This window comes from Sciurus carolinensis, chromosome 14, assembly GCF_902686445.1.
Source record: "Sciurus carolinensis chromosome 14, mSciCar1.2, whole genome shotgun sequence".
Taxonomy (NCBI): Eukaryota; Metazoa; Chordata; class Mammalia; order Rodentia; family Sciuridae; genus Sciurus; species Sciurus carolinensis.
In genome coordinates this window covers 14,149,224-14,171,437 of record NC_062226.1, presented here as the reverse complement: position 1 = coordinate 14,171,437, position 22,214 = coordinate 14,149,224, and the positions used below count along the sequence as shown (strand labels likewise).

At 34.3% G+C, this 22,214-nt stretch overlaps 2 protein-coding genes across 2 annotated transcripts in view; one reads left to right on the top strand and one right to left on the bottom strand.

The window, feature by feature from the left end:
- Megf9 (multiple EGF like domains 9) overlaps positions 1-22,214 on the bottom strand; it is an 88,956-nt gene that overhangs the window by 9,917 nt on the left and 56,825 nt on the right. Inside the window, exons 3-4 of the mRNA XM_047524734.1 lie at positions 15,635-15,774; positions 7,473-7,616 (exon numbers count right to left, since the gene is read on the bottom strand). Coding sequence (XP_047380690.1) covers positions 7,473-7,616; positions 15,635-15,774 — 284 coding nt within the window. The remainder of the gene's footprint in view (positions 1-7,472; positions 7,617-15,634; positions 15,775-22,214) is intronic.
- On the top strand, positions 1,468-2,460 carry LOC124964438 (microtubule-associated protein RP/EB family member 1-like). The gene has a single exon (XM_047524735.1). The coding sequence runs from the start codon at positions 1,511-1,513 to the stop codon at positions 2,315-2,317; it is 807 nt and encodes a 268-aa protein (XP_047380691.1). The 5' UTR covers positions 1,468-1,510; the 3' UTR covers positions 2,318-2,460.

Sequence of the window (22,214 nt, the reverse complement as noted above, 5' to 3'; positions counted from 1 at the left end):
TTCCTAGCAAAAGATATCCACAGATTGAAGGTGAAAGGTTGGGAAAAATCATATAACTCACATGGACTATATAAACAAGCAGGAGTTTCCATCCTCATATCAGACAAAGTGGACTTCAAACAAAAGTTAGTCAGAAGAGATAAAGAAGGACATTTTAAACTGCTTAAGGGAATCATACACCAATAAGACATAGCAATTATAAAAACATATGCCCCAAACAATGGAGCATCTACGTACACCAAACAAATTCTTCTCAATTTCAAGATTCAAATAGACCACAAAACAATAATACTAGGTGACTTGAACGTCCTCTCTCATCACTGGATAGATCTTCCAACTGTGAGGGGTGACAAAGCTGACATATTTCTTCACATTAACACAGGTGGTTCTGCCTCAGGTTACCACAAAGGATGAGGACAATCTGAAGAGTAGAAACTAGTGCAGCCCAAGAACTGATGGCTCACTAATGAATGAAGTCCCAGATCTGTCAGAGCCAGTGCAAAGCTACTTAAATACATTAGGAAAAAGTGATTGTGATTACATAGATTGGTTCCTCAATTTATTATCCTGGCTTGATTGCATGCAGCTTTAAAATATGGACCTAATTTTGGTATGGGTCTCAGGCTTTCTTCATCATACTGAAGTGCATCAGAAGGTATATTATTCTGTATTTTTATCCTTCAAAGCAATGTCATAATTACGTTGAAGGACAAGAAGACCTAACTCTGTAAAGTGAAGTTTTTGTTAAATTTGGCATACACATATAAAGCTAACTTTTATAGATTTAAAAAAAAAGAATATCATCAAGTAAGCAAAAAATTAAGCCATAGGATAAAACAAAATATCTACAAATCGTACATCTTTTTTACTTTTATTTTTATTTTTTTAGTGCTGGTGATCAAACCGAGGGCCCTGTGCATGCTAGACAAGTACTCTTCCCCTGAGCTGTCATCAGCCCCTACAAACCATATCTGAGAAGGGACCTGTATCTAGAACTCTTTCAACTCAATGACAGAAAGATAAATGATCCAATTTTAACATGAACAAAAGATCTAAATAGACATTTCTCTAAAGAGAATATGCATCCCTTTAAAAATTGGAACAAGACAGGGATGTCCTCTTTCACCACTTCTATTCAACATTGTCCTCGAAACTCTAGCCAGAGCAATTAGACAAACTAAAGAAATTAAAGGGATATGAATAGGAAAAGAGGAACTTAAACTGTCACTATTTGCTGATGACATGATTCTATATTTAGAGGATCAAAAAAACTCCTCCAGAAAACTTCTAGACCTCATCAATGAATTCAGCAAAATAGCAGGCTATAAAATCAACATGCATAAATCTAAAGCATTTTAATACACAAGCGATGAAACATCTGAAAGGGAAATGAGGAAAACAACTCCATTTGCAATAGCCTTAAAAAAAATAAAATATTGGGTTTGAACCAGACGAAGACGGAACCGGAGCCCGGCGCCGGCAGTGGAAGCAGTTCCGCCGAGAGCCGAAGATGGCAGTGAACGTATACTCGACATCAGTCACCAGTGATAACCTAAGTCGACATGACATGCTGGCCTGGATCAATGAGTCTCTCCAGTTGAATCTGACAAAGATCGAACAGTTGTGCTCAGGAGCTGCCTATTGTCAGTTTATGGACATGTTGTTCCCCGGCTCTGTTGCCTTGAAGAAAGTGAAGTTCCAAGCTAAACTAGAACATGAATATATCCAGAATTTCAAAATACTACAAGCAGGTTTTAAGAGGATGGGAGTTGACAAAATAATTCCTGTGGATAAATTAGTTAAAGGAAAATTTCAGGATAATTTTGAATTTGTGCAGTGGTTCAAGAAGTTTTTTGATGCAAACTATGATGGAAAAGACTATGACCCTGTAGCTGCCAGACAAGGACAAGAAACTGCAGTTGCTCCCTCCCTTGTTGCTCCAGCTCTGAATAAACCGAAGAAACCTCTCGGCTCGAGCAGTGCAGCTCCACAGAGACCCATCTCAACACAGAGAACTCCTGCAGCTCCTAAGGCTGGACCCGGGGTGGTGCGAAAGAACCCTGGCGTGGGCAACGGGGACGATGAAGCAGCTGAGTTGATGCAGCAGGTCAACGTGTTGAAACTTACTGTTGAAGACTTGGAGAAGGAGAGAGATTTCTACTTTGGAAAGCTACGGAACATTGAATTGATTTGCCAGGAGAATGAGGGGGAAAACGATCCTGTATTACAGAGGATTGTAGACATTCTCTATGTCACAGACAAAGGCTTTGTGATACCTGATGAAGGGGGCCCACAGGAGGAACAAGAAGAGTATTAACAGCCTGGACCAGCAGAGCAACATTCGAATTCTTCACTCCAAATCATGTGCTTAACTGTAAAATATTCCTTTTTATTATTCTTAGAGGATTCACTGGTTTCTTTTCATAAGCAAAAAGTACCTCTTTTTAAAAAAGTGCACTTTGCAGAAGTTTCACTCCTTTACCAATAAATTTGAGTTAGGAGCTTTTACCTTGTAGCAGAGCAGTATTAACATCTAGTTCGTTCACCTGGGGAACAAAGAGGCTGACCATAGGGCTCCCATGTGGCTGCTGGTCACACTGATTGCTGGAGAAGGTATTTTTATGTAATACACTGAGGTAGTGACTTCAGTAAAGACTGAATTGAGTTTTAAGCTAATGTGAAATCTTGGCAGAGAACGTTTTAATAAATGAATGCTTAAGAGTATTTAAAATATGCTTCCATATTTCAAAATATAAAATGTAACATGACAGGAGATTTTATGTGTCTGACATTGTATCTGGGAAGGAAGGACCAGACCTCAGAACCTTTGGAAACTGCTGTCACAGGCCTTGAAGGATTGCTTAAATCCCCACAGGCCTAGGCTTTGTCCCAAAAGCAAAGTTTAAGAAGTTGCTCTGTAAAGCCATTTGGTGTCATTGACCAATTACATACCTGCTAAAAACAAATAGCTTGGTTGCCTGGATGAATAGAAGGTGTTTCAGCCCCGAGATGTTTGAGGTGAAGAGCATTTCATTGAGTGTTTCTCTAATGATTTTTCCATTTATTCCTGAAATTTCTGTGTGTTGAGTTTTTGAAAAATGAGGTGTGTCCATTTTTTTAATCTAATAACTACTTTTGGAGAATTGCCCACATCTCTGGCATTTGGATGGGTTTGTGTCCTGTTTTACTATCTTAAGTTTACATTTAACATGTTTCTCTTCTCTGCTCCCCTTGCCCACTGGGAACTCCTCTTTGGCTCGTTAAGTTTGCTGCTTAGCATTGGAAGTACAGCAGGCAGGTGATCATGCTGCAAGCTCTTGCTGGATCTCCAGTAAAGGGAGTGATCAGTGAAGGCCATCGTTATCTTGGGATCTACAAGGCTGGGGTGTTTTCGGTATCTGCTGTCCACAGCTCTCCACTGTTATCTGAATACTTTGCCAGTGCACTAATCTCTTTGGAGATAAAATTCATTAGAATTAAATGTTAATTTCTTTTGCAGAAAATACAGTACCGTGTCTGAATTAATTATTAATATTTAAAATATTTCATTCCTTAACTCTCCCTCATTTGCTTTACCCATGGCCTATTCAGTCCCCTTGTTTGGCAGAATTCTGCAAAATGTATGTTACCCACTACTGAGATTGTTCAACCCCCTGATGTGTTTGTATTGATTTGTTTATGGTGGTAGCTTATCCTAAAATGTGTGTAGAAAACAGGTATTTTATGATAAAATTGCTGTGTAGTGCATGCTCTGTGTGGAATTCAGAGGAAAACCCAGATTCATTGATTAACAATGCCAAAAAATGCAAGTAACTAGCCATTGTTCAAATGACAGTGGTGCTATTTCTCTTTTGTGGTCTTTTAGACTTTTGTTGCCCTAAAATTCCATTTTGTTGGGAACCCATTTTTCACCTGGTCTTTCTTGACAGGGTTTTTTCCTACTTTTAAACAGTTTCTAAATAAAATTCTGTATTTCAAGAAAAAAAAAAATAAATAAATAAATAAATAAAATATTGGGAATCAATCTAACCAAAGAGGTAAAAGATCTCTACAATGAAAACTACAAAACATTGAAGAAAGAAATTGAGGAAGACCTTAGAAGATGGAAAGATCTCCCATGTTCTTGGATAGGCAGAATTAATATTGTCAAAATGGTCATACTACCAAAAGTGCTATACAGATTCAATGCAATTCCAATTAAAATCCCAATGATGTACCTTACAGAAATAGAACAAGCAATCATGAAATTCATCTGGAAGAATAAGAAACCCAGAATAGCTAAAGCAATCCTTAGCAGGAAGAGTGAAACAGGTGGCATCGCAATACCAGAACTTCAACTATACTACAAAGCAATAGTAACAAAAACGGCATGATATTGGTACCAAAATAGACAGGTAGATCAATGGTACAGAATAGAGGACATGGACACAAACCCAAATAAATACAATTTTCTCATACTAGACAAAGGGGCCAAAAACATATAATGGAGAAAAGATAGCCTCTTCAACAAATGGTGCTGGGAAAACTGAAAATCCATATGCAGCAGAATGAAACAACCCCTATCTCTCACCCTGCACAAAACTCAACTCAAAATGGATCAAGGACCTCGGAATCAGACCAAAGACTCTTCATCTTATAGAAGAAAAAGTAGGTCCAAATCTTCGACATGTCAGCTTAGGATCAGACTTCCTTAACAGGACTCCCATAGCACAAGAAATAAAAGCAAGAATCAATAACTGGGTTAAATTCAAACTGAAAAGCTTTCTCTCAACAAAGGAAACTATTAGCAACGTGAAGAGAGAACCTACAGAGTGGGAGAAAATCTTTGCCACTCATACTTCCGATAAAGCACTAATTTCTAGAATATATAAAGAACTCAGAAAACTCTACACCAAGAATACAAATAATCCAATCAACAAATGGGCTAAGGAAATGAACAGACACTTCACAGAAGAAGATCTACAAGCAATCAACAGATATATGAAAAAATGTTCAACATCTCTAGAAATAAGAGAAATACAAATCAAAACTACACTAAGATTCCATCTCACCCCAATCAGAATGGCGATTATCAAGAATACAAGCAACAATAGGTGTTGGCGAGGATGTGGGGAAAAAGGTACACTCATACATTGCTGGTGGGGTTGCAAATTAGTGCAGCCACTCTGGAAAGCAGTATGGAGATTTTTCAGAAAGCTTGGAATGAATCCACCAGTTCACCCAGCTATCCCAATCCTTGGCCTATACCCAAAGCATTTAAAATTGGCATACTACAGAGATACAGCCACATCAATGTTCATAGCTGCTCAATTCACAAAGCCAGATTGTGGAACCAACCTAGATGTCCTCTGATTGATGAATGGATAAAGAAACTGTGATATATATATTATATATATGATTATATATATATAATGGAATATTACTCAGCTATAAAGAATAATAAAATTATGGCATTTGCAGGCAAATGGATGAAATTGGAGAATATCATGCTAAGTGAGATAAGCCAATCTCGAAAAACCAAAGGACGAATGATCTCACTGATAAGCGGATGATGACACATAATGGAGGGTAGGAGGGGGGCAAGAATGGAGGAAGAAGGGACTGTATAGAGGGAAAAGAGGAGTGGGGGGTGGGGGGGAAGGAAAAGATAACAGAATGAATCAAACACCATTACCCTATGTAGATGTATGATTACACAAATGGTATGCCTTTACTTCATGTACAAACAGAAACAACATGTATCCCATTTGTTTACAATAAAAATAAATTAAAAAATTTAAAAAAATATTTTAAATCATTTGAAAATTCCCTCTTTATCACGCACTATATAGTGTTGATATAATCACTGGTGTTCATGAATGTAAGATTTTCCTAATAATTAAAAACTCTGTATATAATAGTAAAATAGATTTTTCTTAAAATTCCTCTTTGGAAGCATAAAAAGATACATATCCTAATATTTCTAATAAATAGTACTCTTGCAGAATAAAAAAAAAAAGAAAGAAAATATGCAAATGGTCAGTAAGCACTTAGTCATAAGAAAAGTGCAAGTTAAAGCCAAAATGCAATACCACTTCACATCCGCTAGGATGGCTACAATCATAAAAGACAAAATTAAGTTTCAATGAGGTGGTGGAGAACTTAGAACTTTCATACAATATTGGGGAAAATGAGAATGTAAAATGGTGTACTCACTTTGGAAAATAACCTGACAGTTCCTCACAGAGTTAAACAAAGTTAAGCTACTATACGATCCAGCAGTTCCACTCCTGGTTATATTCCCAAGAGAAATGGACACTAGTATACACAAAAACATGAATGCAAATGTTCACAACAGTAATATTTGTAATGGATAGAAAACAGAAACAATCCACATGTCCATCAACTGATGAATGGATAAGTATGATGTATATATTCATAGAATGGCATATTATTTGTCAACCAAAAGGAATGAAGTGCCAGTATATGTTGCAACGTGAATGAACTTTGAAAATATGCTATGTAAAAGAACCAGATACAAAAGGCCATATATTGTATGATTCCATTTATATAAACTGCTCAGAACAGGCAAATCCACAGAGAAGAAAAATAGGTTAATGGTTGCCAAAGGCTGGAGGAAATGGGAATGATTGCTAATGGTTATAGAATTGTTTGTTTTTGCTTTTTGAGATTTTTGATGGGAAGAGGTGATGACAATGTTCCCAAACTGACTGTGAAGATGGTTGCACAACATTGTGAACATACATTAAAAAACACTCAACTTTACATGTTAAATAAATTGTATGGATATGAATTACATCTCAATAAAGCTGTGATTTTAAAAGAAAGGATAGAAGAGAAGAAGGGAAGGAAGAACCTAACCAGGACTATCCAGCTAAGCTGCTCCCAAACTTGTAATAGAAAATATAGGAAATAAGAAATATTTATTGTTTTAAAGCACTAAATCTTAGGGTAATTAGTTATGAAGCAATTGATAACTAATACACCAGGAATATATGTGTGTTAACTGTGTTTGAAAGATAACTGTATATGGGCTGGGTTGTGGCTCAGTGGTAGAGTGCCTGCCTCACATGGGTGGGGCACTGAGTTCGATCCTCAGCACCACAAAAATAAATAAAATAAAGACACTGTGTCCATCTACAACTAAAAAAAATTTTTTTAAAAAGATAATTGCATAAACACAATCAGCCAACATTATTAAGTACCTTCAAAGAACTACTTAGTGTTACATTGAAAGAGTGAGTAAAACGTGCTCAGTTTTGTAGTTCCTGCATTAACTAATCATGGTGGTTTTTAGATATTTTAAGTATCATTTCACATATGTATTTGGATTAGATTGTAAATTCCTCAAAACGAAAATTTTGCTGCTTTTATAAGTTCCTTTCACCTATAACATTCAGAATTTTTCAATGCAATTAATAATTATTGATAAAGGATTTGGGGGAGGGTTTCCCCCTGAAATGAAGACTTACTTATAGTACAAATGCCTGTAGATGTCACTGCTGAACAAGGGCAGCGAAGACATTCTTTTGTGGCATCGAGACTCTGATAAAATCCTTCTTTGCATTCTTCACAGTGAACCCCTTTGCTGTTTTCCTGGCAGTTTAAACAAGCACCTAAAAGAAACAAATTATTTTTAAGAATTAAAGATTTACTCTGAACAGTAACTTTCAAAAATCATGCCTGCAACAAAAAGACTGTAAGAATTAACCATATTATTTCTGTTCTAGCCATGTCTTTAAGTTCAGTGTGCCCCAGAAGGAAAGAATGGGTACATGATTAGAGTCACAATATTCCCTTGTTGGTCAATTGACAAATACATACTAAAAGCAGGCCAGCTATGTATGTACAAAGAAAAATACAAACAATTTAAATATCAATTAATAGATGAATAGATAAGCTGGCATTTTCGTAGTTCGGATGCTGTAGTTAAATAAGTGAACTACACCTAAATGTATGAACATATAAACATTTTAAAAACAACACTGATTTTAAAAGAAAATTGTATAATAATACATAAAGAAGGAGAATACTTATTTTAAAAAATTTAAAAACCATACTAAGTAATAACTAAGCCTACATGGCAAAACTTTAAAGGGTATACAGAAAGAGGTAAAGCAATATGTGCAATTTTATGCTGTGCTTGTTTCTGCCAAGGGAGGGAAAAAAATGGGATGAAGGAGGAAAACAAAGAAGGCTCCAACTTTATTTGAAATCTCCTATTTTGAATATATGTGTGTGTGTGTGTGTGTGTGTGTGTGTGTGTGTGTGTGTAAATATGAAGCAAAATGCTAAAATGTTCTATTCTCAGCACTGCATATGAGTAAATAAAATAAAGGTCCACTAACAACTGAAAAAAAATTTTTTTAAAAAGAAAGAATCTTAAATGTCAAAGTGTTATGCAGCTTATAAAAGCCAAAAACTGCATTATATGCAAACTATGTCTACCTGATCTCCCTCTATTAAAAATGTTCAATGGAAAAAATTTTTAAGAGAAAAAATCTTGATAAAGTGCTAAACTTTAATATAAAAATACCTCAAAAGAGTTAAGCAGGTCTGGTGCTGGAGTTGTGGCTCAGTGGTAGAGCACTTGCCTAGCACGTGTGAGGCACTGAGTTCGATCCTCAGAACCACATAAAAATAAAGTAAAGGCATTGTGTCCATATGCAACTAAAAATATATTTTAAAAAAGAATTAAATAGCTCTATAAAAAAATTTGGACATTTGGGATAAAATATGATCCAATAATAAGTTCTTTGTGTATGATGTAACAAGAAAAGGCCATGTTGCCACCCTTATTTAAAAATGGTAATATACACATACTTTTAATATTTTGTTCCTACAAAGCTACAGGGCATACATGCTTATTATTTTGGTGCCTTACTATTCTAGATAAGGCCACAAGCTTTTGAAACTGTTGCAATATAATTAGACTATCTTAAGTCATTTACTTACATTTACTTTTACTTCAAAATTTTTCCAAAAGTATTTAATTTGTTTTATGCCATATCCTGCAATAAGAAGTCAGTAAAAAAACAAAACAAAAACCAACCAACCAAAACAAAAGCCCTACACAAATATGCTATCCTAAAAGTAAAAATGAAAGCAAATATAAGAGTAAAACTCATCAATTCTTAACTATCCATCACATTTTGCTTGTTTTAAAGATACCATGCACCTGGAATACAGATATGGAGAAAGAAAATTAAAGACAGACCAGACATCAGTACACCAGAACATTCATAACAGTTGTGAGGGACAACTGTCCTTTCAGCGGTTTTCCCATCTCTGATTTTCGAATTGTCTCGTATACATGTGTCACTTTTATTTTTATTTATTTGGTTTTAAATTTTTTTTAGTGTAGATGGACACAATGCCTTTATTTTATTTATTTATTTATTTTTTATGTGGCGCTGAGGTTCAAACCCAGTGCCTCACATGTGCCAGGCAAGCACTCTACCACTGAGCTACAACCCCAGCCCCACTTTTATTTTTATTATCTTGATTTTTTTTCTCATTAAAAAACTAATGCATCACAAATATATCAGATACACATAGTAAATGTTGCAAGAACTCAAAAACATTTCATGTAGAAAGTTGAAGGTGATTAATTTTCATAATAAAAACAAAGATCCTAACCTTTAAAATCCACATGTAGTAGGAACTAAGAATGTAAATTGCTTTTATAATATGAACATAAAGTTATAGATTTAAAAATAACAGCTTCTCTTCCACCTCCATTGTAGCTTTTTAAAATAGCTTATAACTCCTCCCAGAGACAATATAGCATAAGAAATACAATATGTAGCTCTCACCAGCTACAAGACTTGAAACAAACAGCTTCTGAGTTTCACTCTTCTAATCTGTAAAATGGGATAACTCTTTGGCTAATGATTTAATGTAATGTTAATCATTCAAAGGGTGAAAGACTGTTCCACAGATACAATGTTTTCTCTTTATGTCTCACTTTCGTCATCTATTAATTAAGAAAACTGAACTGCTAAACTACTAAAGAGACTAAGTGTCCTATAAATCTAAGCTTTGAGGATCTTTCTTTTATGATAAATGAAATAAAAATTTGCTGAAGTTTAATGTTGTTCATTATGCTCTGAGTGGAACCCACCCCTCCGTGTAATGATACTGACTTAAAATGCACATTTTCTTTGCTGAAAGATGGTCAAAGGCTGGTTAAAGAAAGGGAGGGGGAGGGGGAAGAAGAGGAAGGAGGGAGAAGGAGTAGGAGAAAGCGGGGGAGAAGGAGGAAAATAAGAATGAGGAATAATAATGAATGTTTCCTAAAGTGATTTCACATTTCTTAGCTAAGCATCTCAAAAATTTGGTAGGGGTAACCAAGAAAATAGTTTCAAAGACAGGAATATAGGGTTCTTTTCCAACTAAATTTAAGGACAAACCTTTGAAAACATAAATTGTCACCTATAAAAAAAACCTTTTCCTTATTTCTTTCTTCATTTTACCATTTTCTGGTTTATACATAAGCCTGTCAGAAATTCAGCAATGTACTTTGTTATAGGAAGAAATGTCTGATCCTCTCTACAGGACAGAGGGCAAACTTCAACCTGTCAAACCAAAAGAAGGCCAGAATGGCCTAAGTAAACAAATAAGAGTGTAAGAGAAGATAAGGTCAGAAAGAGGAAGGTGCCAAAAAATATAAAATCAAGTAGGCCATGGAAAGAAGTTTGAATTTTATTCCAAAAGGATGGGAGGCCATTAGAAGGCTTAAGCATGGGAATGTTGTGACCTCATTTTACATTTTAAAAAGATCATTCTAGTTGTTACATAGAGACTAGGCCATGGGCAACTAGGGGTGGAGGGACAGGGAAACAGGAGGCAGAAAGGCTAGACATGAGAATGCCAATGTAGTTCAAAGAGATGGTAGTAGCTTGGTGGAGAATGACAGAACAAAGGTTCAGAACAGCAGAAGGACTCAGTATATTCTGAAGCTTACAAAACTCACTGATAGAATGGATATTTGCGATTGAAAAGAGAGTAATCAAACATGACTCCTAGGTTTCAGAACTGAGCAACGGAGTGGATGATACCAGTTACTAAGATGAAGAGCAGGCTTAGCTTTCAGGGTAACTAAAACAGTTATTTTGGATGTGTTAGGTTTATAATGCCAATTAAAACATTCAAGTGAAGTGGCCTGTTAGATATTTGAGTGTGGGGATCAAGGGAGAAATGTAAATCTATCAGAATCACATCTCTAATTTAAATTAAATTCAGGGAACTGAATGATATCATTAGAAGGAAAGTACAAACAAAGAAGGACAAACTTGTCAAGCTCTGAGGCACTAGTGTTTAGAAGAAGATCTAGCAGAGCTGATTGCAAAGCAAAAGCTAGGTACATTAAAAGAGAACAAGGAAAGTATGATAGTCTTTAGTAAAGAACATTGTGCAAGAGGTCGAGACAGTTGGCTCAGTTAAGCTGCCCAAGTCATTACTCACACAGGACACTATGAGTACATGAAGGCACTTTAAAATAAGGGTACTATGTAAACATAAAGTTCTACGTTAAAAAGTTATAGACCCTATCCCACCTCACTTTAAGGAAAATATGCCCAATAAAGAAAACCCAGAAAAATATGGAATAGAAAAAAAAAATCACCCAAAGAAATCTCATTAAGATTTTGAATATTTTCCTTCAAATTTTTCTTTATTTAGAGATTTGGGGTTTGTTTTTTAAATAGTCTAATTATATAGTACATGTCATTTTATAACCTGCTTCCTTCACTTTCTCATGTTGCTACATATCACTCTTTTCTTTTTCCGTAGCTTTATTGGGGTAAAATTGAAGTACAATAAAATGCACATATTTCAAGTATGCAATGTGATTAGTTTTGACATGTATGTAATCAATACAATCAATAGGAAAAGCATTCCCATTACTTTGTTTTAATTTGAAATCATGCAGACTGTGTTTCCTATATGATTTATTACATTAGAAATCAATTACCTTAAGATATATAGAAGCCCACTCCCACATGTCAACTATTTCAAAATGAAATGGCACACTTACAAATATCTCAGAGGTCAAGGAAGAAAGTGTAAGAAAAATAAATAAAAAGTGCTTTGAACTAATGATAATAAAAGCTTCAAATACCAGGATCTCTGGGATGAAAAAGTGCTCAGATTAACCTTTACAACTTAAAGTACTTTTAGCAGAAAGAAGCTAGAATAACAAATTATTTTCAAATTAGCTACATATCATTCTTGATAATATTTTAATGATAACATAATAGTAGTTACTGTTTATTGGTTGCTTATGATAAGCCAGCTCTCTATTAGGGCCATACAAATGTATTGCATTTCATCTTCACAACAATCTATAAGGAAGATAATTCTCAAAATAGATTACTGGAAGCAGAATTGCTAGATCAAAGATGTATTTCTTAAGGCTTCTAATATCTACTGTCAAATTGCTTCCCATAATGTTTCCCAATATATTTTACGACAGAAAGCACTTGGATATCCACTTCAATCTGAAGTGGTGAGGGTGGGGTGGGATAAGGACTAGGAAACATAGAAAGTGGCCACCAGAGGGCAGTTATATCACAGCACTGTTGAAAAAAAAAATCCAATTTGAGATAAAAGGAAAGACTCATTTCATACAAAGCTTGCAGTTTTAGAGCAAGTATTTGTGCTCCTTCATGTTGGATTTCTCTTTCATTATATTTCCAAAAAGGGAAGCCATTTATTTCTCTCATTACAAGCTGCTTTTAGAAATCAACCATGAAAAGGATTTCTTGTGCCTTCAATTATTTTCAGAGCAAGCACAGGTTGGCGTTTACTTAACAGTAAAGAAAGTTGCCTCATTGCTGCAAGGACAAATAAAAGCGAAAACCAGAAATGCACATTGCTTTCTGCTACTGTCAAATACCTAGGGAGCAATCCTAAATATCCAAGATTGATGAAGCATTCCTATTGTTACCCAATATTGAATCTCATCTTTTCCTGTATAGGTTTTTATATTTACTTGTTCATTTATTCAACAAACATTCAGTGAGTACTTAACTGTGTCAAGATCCATGCTAGAGATTGTATACAGAATGGTGAACAAAACTAATATTGTTCTTGCCCTCATGGAACTTAACGATGCAGTGAACAATCCATATGCAACTCATAACCACAAATAGTAAATACGTGACTAAAAATTGTGATAAGTGCTAAGAAAATAAAGAACAAGAGCATATGAAAACATATAATAGGGAAGTTTTAATTTAGCAGGGAGCATCAGGAAATGTATTCTAATGAAGTGACCTTTCATTGAAGACGGGAAGGAAGATTATGACTTAATAAGGAAAGGGGGCCCAGGTGGAGGCAGATCAGAACCCTTGGACAAGGGAACATAGATTGCTTTAGAAATAGAAGCCAGTGTGCCTGGATCACACAGAAAAGAAAAAGAACAGCACAAGACATTACTGGCAATATCACATAAAAAGAAAAAAAATAGCACAATTTCTTCCAAATCAACTTCCCTACATATGCTTCACTGGAAAGTACAGGATTAGAATTCAGAATGAGTTTTCAACACAGATTTTTCTATGGTACTTTCAATTTCAAACATTCTGCTACTCTGTTCTCATCAAAATACTTGTAGTACTTGACACATTTTCATGCCCTGATTTTTTGTTGGTAGCAAAAAGATTTTTAAGGAAGTGCCTCTAATCCTTACTCCTAAGAAAACTAAAAATCAGAAGTTAATTGTCTTTAGTTTTTAACAGTGACTAAGTTTGCCTAAATATAGTTTTCTTTTTTATATACTATGTAGGGTTTGCTGAGCTTTCTGAACCTGTGGGTTGATATCTTTCATCTGTTTGGAAAATTCTTGGTCATCTCTTCAGATTCTGCTTCGACCCAACATGTCTTTCCTCCATTTCTGTGTCTCCAACTACTTTGTTAGATCTTTTGGCTGTGTCCCACATGTCTTTCCTGCTTTATTCTTTTCATTGTATTTTCTCTAAATACCTCAGTTTGGGCGTTTTTAATTGCACTGAATTTGGGCCTATAAATCTGTCTTCACTGTGTATAATCTGCATTAAACCCATGCAATGAGTGATTAATTTCAAATATTATATTTTTCAGTTCCAGACTGTCCATTTGATTTTTTATAGAGTGCAACGTTGAATTGAAATCTTACTTCTTTTCACCTATTTTGTCTGATTTGTCCTCTATATTTTCCTAATATATTAATTTTAATTATTTTAAAGTTTCTGTATGCTAACTCTAAACCTGGATTATTTATGGTTCCGCTTTGTATTTTATCTTTATTATTAGTCACATTTTCCTACTGTTCTCTAGTATTTTTTAGTCAGATGCCAAACATGGTATAAAAGAATCAGAAGGTCCTTCTTTCCTCTGGTAGGCATATATAAGGAAAGGATCACCATAATTCAATAAGAAATTAAAGTGGGTTGAAAATGGATTGCAATTTTAGTGTGAGTCAGTTCACCTCTGGTTCATCACTATATCTTTGTCATGGCCCTTTTGATTGAGAACCTAGCAGGCCTTCATCTCCTCAGTCCTGAAAGGTTTAGTACTGGCAAGAAAGAGATGGTCGTATATTGTAATTGCAATCCTCCTGCCTCAGTCTTCCCAGTAGCTGGGATTACAGGTATATACCACCATGCCTAGCTTCTAAAAGAACTTTGTCTCCTTAGCATAAAACTGACATAACTTTCTACCTTTACAGCCCAGCCTTCCATCTCCTGCACAGCTAACGTTCTATGAGAAAACTGGCCTTTTGTGTAGGGTCCCTCTAGTTTCCAATCATCATATAGGCCCCAAATGATTGCCTAACATTTTTCTTGTAACCTTCCTCAAGAAGAAAGCCTTTGCTTAAATCAAACCTCCTTCCTAGTCTATACCCAGAATCAACACATGTTCCCTAAAAAGAAAATGCTTAGTGCAGGGATCCAGCCTTATCTGACTGAAGCCACCTTGAGTCATAACTGCCATGACTGCTTCTGCAGCCAGTTTCCTCACATGCTATCCTAGCACATTACAGATATACAAAACCCTTAGAGGAGTTTGGGAAGTTTTACAACTGGAGCCTGGTGCCATCAGCACCAGGAATATGCCTGATTATCTTTGATAGCTTCAGATAAACCAAGCACATTTCAGCTTAGATGAAGTTACTTTTGTATTGACTGCTGTGTAAGATTCTATCCTCTGACCCAATTTTCAGGGATCCACCAGTCTTGCTGCCACCTTGACTACATTTCTGTCAATAAGTCTCCAATAAATTACACTGAAATCCTAGACTTGTCCACCTCTTTCTTCGGTATCATAGCACCTTGTGGTCGATTCATTTACACTGGATTTTCACAGAGTATCTGGTGATCAGCTTATTTAGGAAGCATTTTAAAGTGTTCTACTCTTTCTGAAATTTTGGTTCATGTAGTTTTTCTTACTTCCATAGCTTTCCAATCAATATGATTTCTAAAATTTAAGTATTCTCTCCAAGAAGTTATGAAAGAGTTTGATTTGCTGTGACCTATTACATCCTATTTAGAAAAGACTTTATTAACCATTTGAAAAGAATCAAGATACACTGAAAGATTTCAACATTTTAAAAATGGAATAATTATATTACAAAATTAAGGAAAATATGTACCTGTGAGAGAATCACAACTGGCAGATCGATTACTGCACTGACAGGGCAAGCAGCCATTCTTACTAAAGCCATAATATCCATCTCGGCATTGGTTACAGGTAGGGCCGGTGACACCCACTCTGCACTGGCAATTCCCAGAACTGCAAACAGAAGCAAAGACAATGAACAGAAGTAAAGCGGTTTGAAAGTTTCATCACCTAATATCTCAATACAGATGATCTTAATGCAGCAAAGAGTTTCAACTAGATTCTATTTACTAGAAGAGTGACTTTTTATTTTACATTGGAAATTGAAAAACTTCATGATTATATAATTCAACTAATATGGTACTAAAAACTGATCATGTGTGACAATGAATGCTACGTACTTGGGCAGCTTAAAATAAATAACAGCTAGGTGCTGTGCTGCATGCCTGTAATCCCAGAGGCTCAGGAGACTGAGGCAGGAGGATCCGGAGTTTAAAGACAGCCTCAGCAGCTTAGTGAGGCCCTGAACAACTTAGCAAAATCCTATCTCAAAATAAAATAAATAAATAAAAAGAGCTAGGGATATGGATCTGGGTTCAATCTCTAGTACCAAAAAAAAATTCTTTCCAATATTTCTTGGTATTGTTTTTTCTCTTATAATCATTCCTAATATAATGTCCTTCCTCCTCTTTACCTCTAAAATTTTCTCTGCTTTCCATGAAACTTTTCTCAAACTGGTCCACAGAGATCTTTTGGCTTCTTGGCTTTATATTCACTGGGTCAGACATTTTGATCCTAATGTGATTTGTTCTATATTCTTACACTATGCTAACTCTTATTTTTCTAGTTAGATTGTAAAAGCCACAAGGAAATTATGCAGTCTTCTTATCATTAAGACCTAGCATAAGTATAAAGATCAAGTACTGTAACAAACTGTTTTTATGTCATACACTTTATAAAGTAAATTTCCTTAGTCCAAGACTATGTATTAGCCATCTTGGTACCCTCAGAAAGAATATAAAATACAATGCTTGGTTTGTTGAAGGCACTTAATAAATACATGACAAGTGCTCAATAAATATATTAACTAAATTTTAGAATTAAGCACTGTTGGGGGAAAGAAAGATGAAGGGCAACACAAATTATTAGAATTCTCAGAAAAATTATATACTTTCCCTTTTTCCCAATAGTGACCTTTCTTAATATACTCATTCTGGACCTCAAAATTTTAGATTTCATCTGAATAGATTCTGGTACAGTCATATTGAGTAAGAGACAATTTAAGGTGAAACTGCTTTTAAAAACAATTTTTCTTAGAGATGTAGCTCATAATAAAGAGTCCCTCTGGAATTGTTAATTTTAGTTCAGGAGCCCAAGCTAAAATTGTTAACACACAGATTTTATGCATCAGTTAAAGCAATCCCCTACTCCCTACCTCATATACTTCTATTTCTGTACTAAAAATAGAAGTTCTAAATTTGAGAGTTATTGTAACCCAGCATTGAATTTTGCAGAATGGAAATAACACATCTTTCAAGCATATGTATTCTAATTGTAGTATACAAATCTAAGGTTTTTATTATTATTATTATTATTATTATTATTATTATTATTATTTTAACTTGGGATGTGCCTCAATGTAAAAAATTAGAAAAAAACCACAGTTCTTAGAGTTTTAATCAAATAAAATCAGTCCAGAAAAGAAAGCCAAGATTGCATAATAATTTATACTTACCACATCTTAAAGTCTTGTATCCTAAGAAATAACCTATTGAATTCTCTATTCCTATTAAAAGCTGAGTAATGTATTGGGTCCTGTAATTTCTTGGTGAACAACTAATTTTACAGAAAATGTAAAGTGAAGGCATCTAAAAGCAGGAGTAATATAATAATGAATATAAATAATAATAATGTGTTCCCTTTATTGAGGCTGTGTTGATAAATACACATTCTCTCTAATCCTCAAGGTAATTCCCTAGTAGGTAAAGGTCATAATCCTCATTTTACTATTGAGAGAATTCAGAGAGGATAAAGCTACTGTCTATAGCTAGTGAGTCAGGTTTATTTACACCAAGCCAGACTTTTCACATTATCATTCTGTAGATTCCGAGGATCACAATTTACCATCTATACAGGTTTTGACTTCAGTGATACTTTTTCTGCTTTGTCCAGGATAAATACCAGTTTCCTTTCTTGCTGCCAAGTGAATTTCAGGTTTTCCCTAACGAGCTGAGATGCTCAAAGAGTAACATCTGCCTAACAAAGTCCAAGGTTCTCAGAGATACAAACCCAAATATTTTTATGTTTAAGCAATATTAAAGCTTAATTAAACATTGTACTGATCATACAGAAGATAAGCATTGTTTTTTTAAATTTACCATGCATGTCTCTTAAGTAACTTCACAAAAAGAAACCCCACACACACATACATACTCAGTCTCATACCAGTATACTCCAAGGTACTAAAAGATCTGGCAAAGTAAATCTGTATTCATCAAATATGAAGTACAAGAATATCTTATTACTCAATAAGAAAGAAACAGTTAATTTAAGTCCCTTTATACTATCAAAAAATTACAAAGGATATCATGTTCCTTTCAAAGAATGGCTAAGAACACGTCATTAGCCAATTTCCAAGGTTTTATACATGTTAATCAAAACATGCTAGCTCCTCACTCCCTTCAAGATGTTAGATTATTCAGTATACAAGAGGATAAACAGTTACTTCTAGTGATGGGGTCTGCTTAACCCACCACCTGTAAGTAAAAGGTATTATCTTGAAATACAGTATCACTTAGTAATATCGTATAGCCATAACATGGACAATGTTCCAAAGTAGTCGCTAGCCCTATCAGAGGCTTTTCCTTCAAAATTCTGTTCTGAGCATTCAAAAGACTGATGTAAGCAGGCATCTTTTCCCCTGGAGAATCTGTTCCTCAGTTGTCTATTTAAGAAAAAAAATCCAATAACTTCATAAATCCAGATAAAGCCATTGACTAAGTCTTGATACCAAACTTCACTCTTTCCTGGGTAGATCTTAAAATAATAGGAAAGGAGGTGCTTTTCTGTCTTTTAAAAAAAGTATATATATATATATATATATATATATATATATAAAAAGATTGGTTGTGGGGCTGTAATAGAAGTGCTTTTCCATCATGTTACTCATGGCCCATGGCCAGTTTCTACATGTAGAAGAATTAAATCACTCAGCAAACATAAAGCTTTGCCTGTGTGACTTCTTTTATACAATAAAGCCTTTACAGCACCCCCTTTCATGGTCTCCCTCTGTTAAAGACTGTTGAATTCTTTTTGAAGCAAAGGTCGATGATATAAATGCAATGCAAAAACAAAAACAAAAAAAGGCCTGTTAACAGATCACTTATAGCTTAGCCATAGATTCAAAAATAAAAAAGAAACAAAGCACAGCTTCATATCTAGAGAATAAGGGTACAGAACTGGATTTTGAATAACAATCAGAAATCTATACTACTGAGATCAGCTAACAAAAATTTTAAGATAGAATTTGCTCATCTGGTATCACTTCTTAAAGATGTGAATTTATAGTAAAGTACTAACATAGTATATAGAATTTTGTCACAAAGAAAAATATAGAATATTCATTAAAAAGCATATGCAGAGCCGTGATTGTAGCTCAGTGGTATAGCGCTAGTCTAGCTCATGTGAGGCACTGGGTTTGATCCTCAGCATCACATATAAATAAGTAAAATAAAGGTATTGTGTCCACCTACAACTAAAAAATATATTTTTAAAAAAGCATATGTATGTGCTATACTAAATGTAATGAAGCATATACTACACATTTCTTAAATCATACCAAACAGAATTCTCAGATTTTCTTACCATGTCAATGTTGTGTAATCTATACACTCATGGGTATGAACAATATTGCAAGATTTTAATTAAAAAGTTACCTTTTGGGTTGTAGTTCAGTGGTAGAATATGTGCTTAGCATGTAGGAGGCCCTATGTGCAATCTCCAGCATCAAAAGAAAAAAATTAATAAACAAAATTAAAAGAAAAACTCCAAGCTTAGTTCTGAAACATATATAGATGTTATAAATAAGTATAAATGAAGTTATTAATTTTTCAAAAAGAATCTCAAAAGTTTATCATCTCAAGATATGTCACATATTTATGTCACAGAAATACTAGTCAAATTGTTTTTTAAATGTTCATTTCTGTTTGAGAGGATGGAGAATGTTCAAAATTTCCATTATTTTATAATCACATTGATTAGGTTGGGAAGAGTAGAATACAGAAAAGGAAGGTATTGGAGTTTAGGGGAAAAAACAGTCTAAAGAGACAGAGTTTGGTTCATATTCCAGCTCTGCTAGTGGCTAGTTGGCACAAGCACTTTTTCTCTTAGCCTCAGTATTCTCATTTGTAAAATGAAGATGATTATTCCAAACTTTGTAGGGTTATTGTAAGATTTAAAGACTGCAACCACAGGGAACTTAGCAGTGCCCAGCTGAAATACAGTCTGAAATCAACAAAAAATTGCTGATTATAGGCTCTCTAAATACATTAAAAATAAATTTTAAGAGGTAGCTAAGAAAAATTTTTCCCTAGAAAGTGTTTTTACATGGGAAGATAAACAAATGAAAACTTATTAACAATTCTAACTTCATGTTTGTGACATGGTTTAGTGAAAGTAATAAAAAAAATAGTTTTATTTTTTGTTATGAAAGAAACTCAGTAATTGGAAATTTTGGCAAAAGATTGTTTCTCTATCTACAGTCTTGGAAAAGACTATTATGCAATGAGCAAAGCTCCTTTTCTAGAAGAAAAAAGGATAGCTTTATTGTTGAAACATTGGGCTATTATGCTAAACATTCCTTGTATTTTTGAGAACAAATAGTCCAAAATATGTTTAGAGGAAATCTATATTCAGACAGAAATTCTTAATACTCAGAAAAGAATATAATCTAATTGCAAAAATATTTTCTAGTAACTGATTTTACCAAAATCAATTTTAAAAGTTTACTTGAAAAGTCAAAAGTAAAACTTGAAGGTAAAAAAATAAAAAATATATTTTCAGGGCCAAAACTTGGGAAGTCTAACTTAACTCAATCAGAAAAGTTATTTCTTAATTTCTTTAATTTTTTTAACAGAAAAAACACAGCCAGAGGAATTCTCAAACCCACTCGACTCCATTATTTTTATAGAGATTTCTGCATTTCAAAAGTCATTTTGAAAAGAAAATGTAGAGATAAACACGGGGACAAGATATCATCTAGGTAAGAGGTTGCCTCTCAAATCTGTTGACATATGGTAACCATTATGAAAGTTTTACTTAATGAAAGTGTAATTATTAACACCTGATTTCTGTATATACTGTGTTCCAAAAATTTAACTTAAGGTGTAGAATTTATAATTCATTTCTCACAGGAATGACAGCATAAGCAGTAGCTTAGTTTTCAGATTAGCAAACAACCTGTTTAACCTTAAATGTTGATATTGATAGTACTAAAGATCAAGCCCTTTATACCCAAATACTGAACTGTATAGGGAGTAGAGTGCTCAGGAGGCACTGTTAATATTTATTAAGTTCCTACTATGGGTTATAAATAAAGTACACAGCATAATATTCACAAATTACTCAATGTAGTCCTTAAAATTATACTATGACATTCATGAATCTCAGTTTTATCACTTTCCAGCTGTTTGAGTATTTAACAAGTGTTTCTACATTTGAAAAAGAAGAATGATAATACTTGTTTCAAAAGGTTGTGAGGATTGACTAAAATTAAACATTTAAGTACCTTCCAAACAGTAGGAACACCACATGTGGTAAAATATTGATACTTTGAACATTCTCACCTGGTAAAGTTTCAGTAACATGAATGGACTTAGTTTTCCAGATAACACAGACAATGGCAGGCAGAATAAGAAACTGGGTATTTGTCTCCTAATACAGTGTTTTTTCTCTCTTCTTATTTATAGATTACCTCTATAAATTTAATAAAAGCAAGTCAGAAGGATTTAATGTGCCTTATTTAACAAACTTGCAATACCCCCAAAAGAAGCTTTTATGTTAATCTTCTAACTCAGTAGTCATTTAAATATTTCCTCTGATAAATGAGTTTTAAAAACATAATTGCCAATGAAATGAGACAATGCTTCTACTTTGTCTCAAAACAATTCTTTCTTTTTTATAATCTCTCTCCCCATCTAGAATGTCAGCTCCATGAAATCAGGATTTGTGTGTGTGTTTTGTCTACTGCTGCATTCCCAGTGCCTAGCATAATACCTTGCACGTAATAAGCTTACGAACTTTGTTTAATGACTGCATGATCTGGCTCCAAAAATCTACGTAAACTTTCTTCATTAACTCATGATGACTTCTAAGTAATATTTGTTTTCATTTTAGCCCATTTAATATTTTCCATGCACTAAAACTCGATGCTTTATGTCACATTTGAATAAACCTCTCAGAATACAGGAAATGGGATATTCATTCTAAATTCTAAATGAGCAAAGTGAGAGATTTAATGAGTGGTCCATGATGGGACAAGAGATCTTGTATGACACAGATCTATTGGGTTTGTTTTTTAAAGTAGGACAAAGAAAAGCTTACATTAAAAACGTATT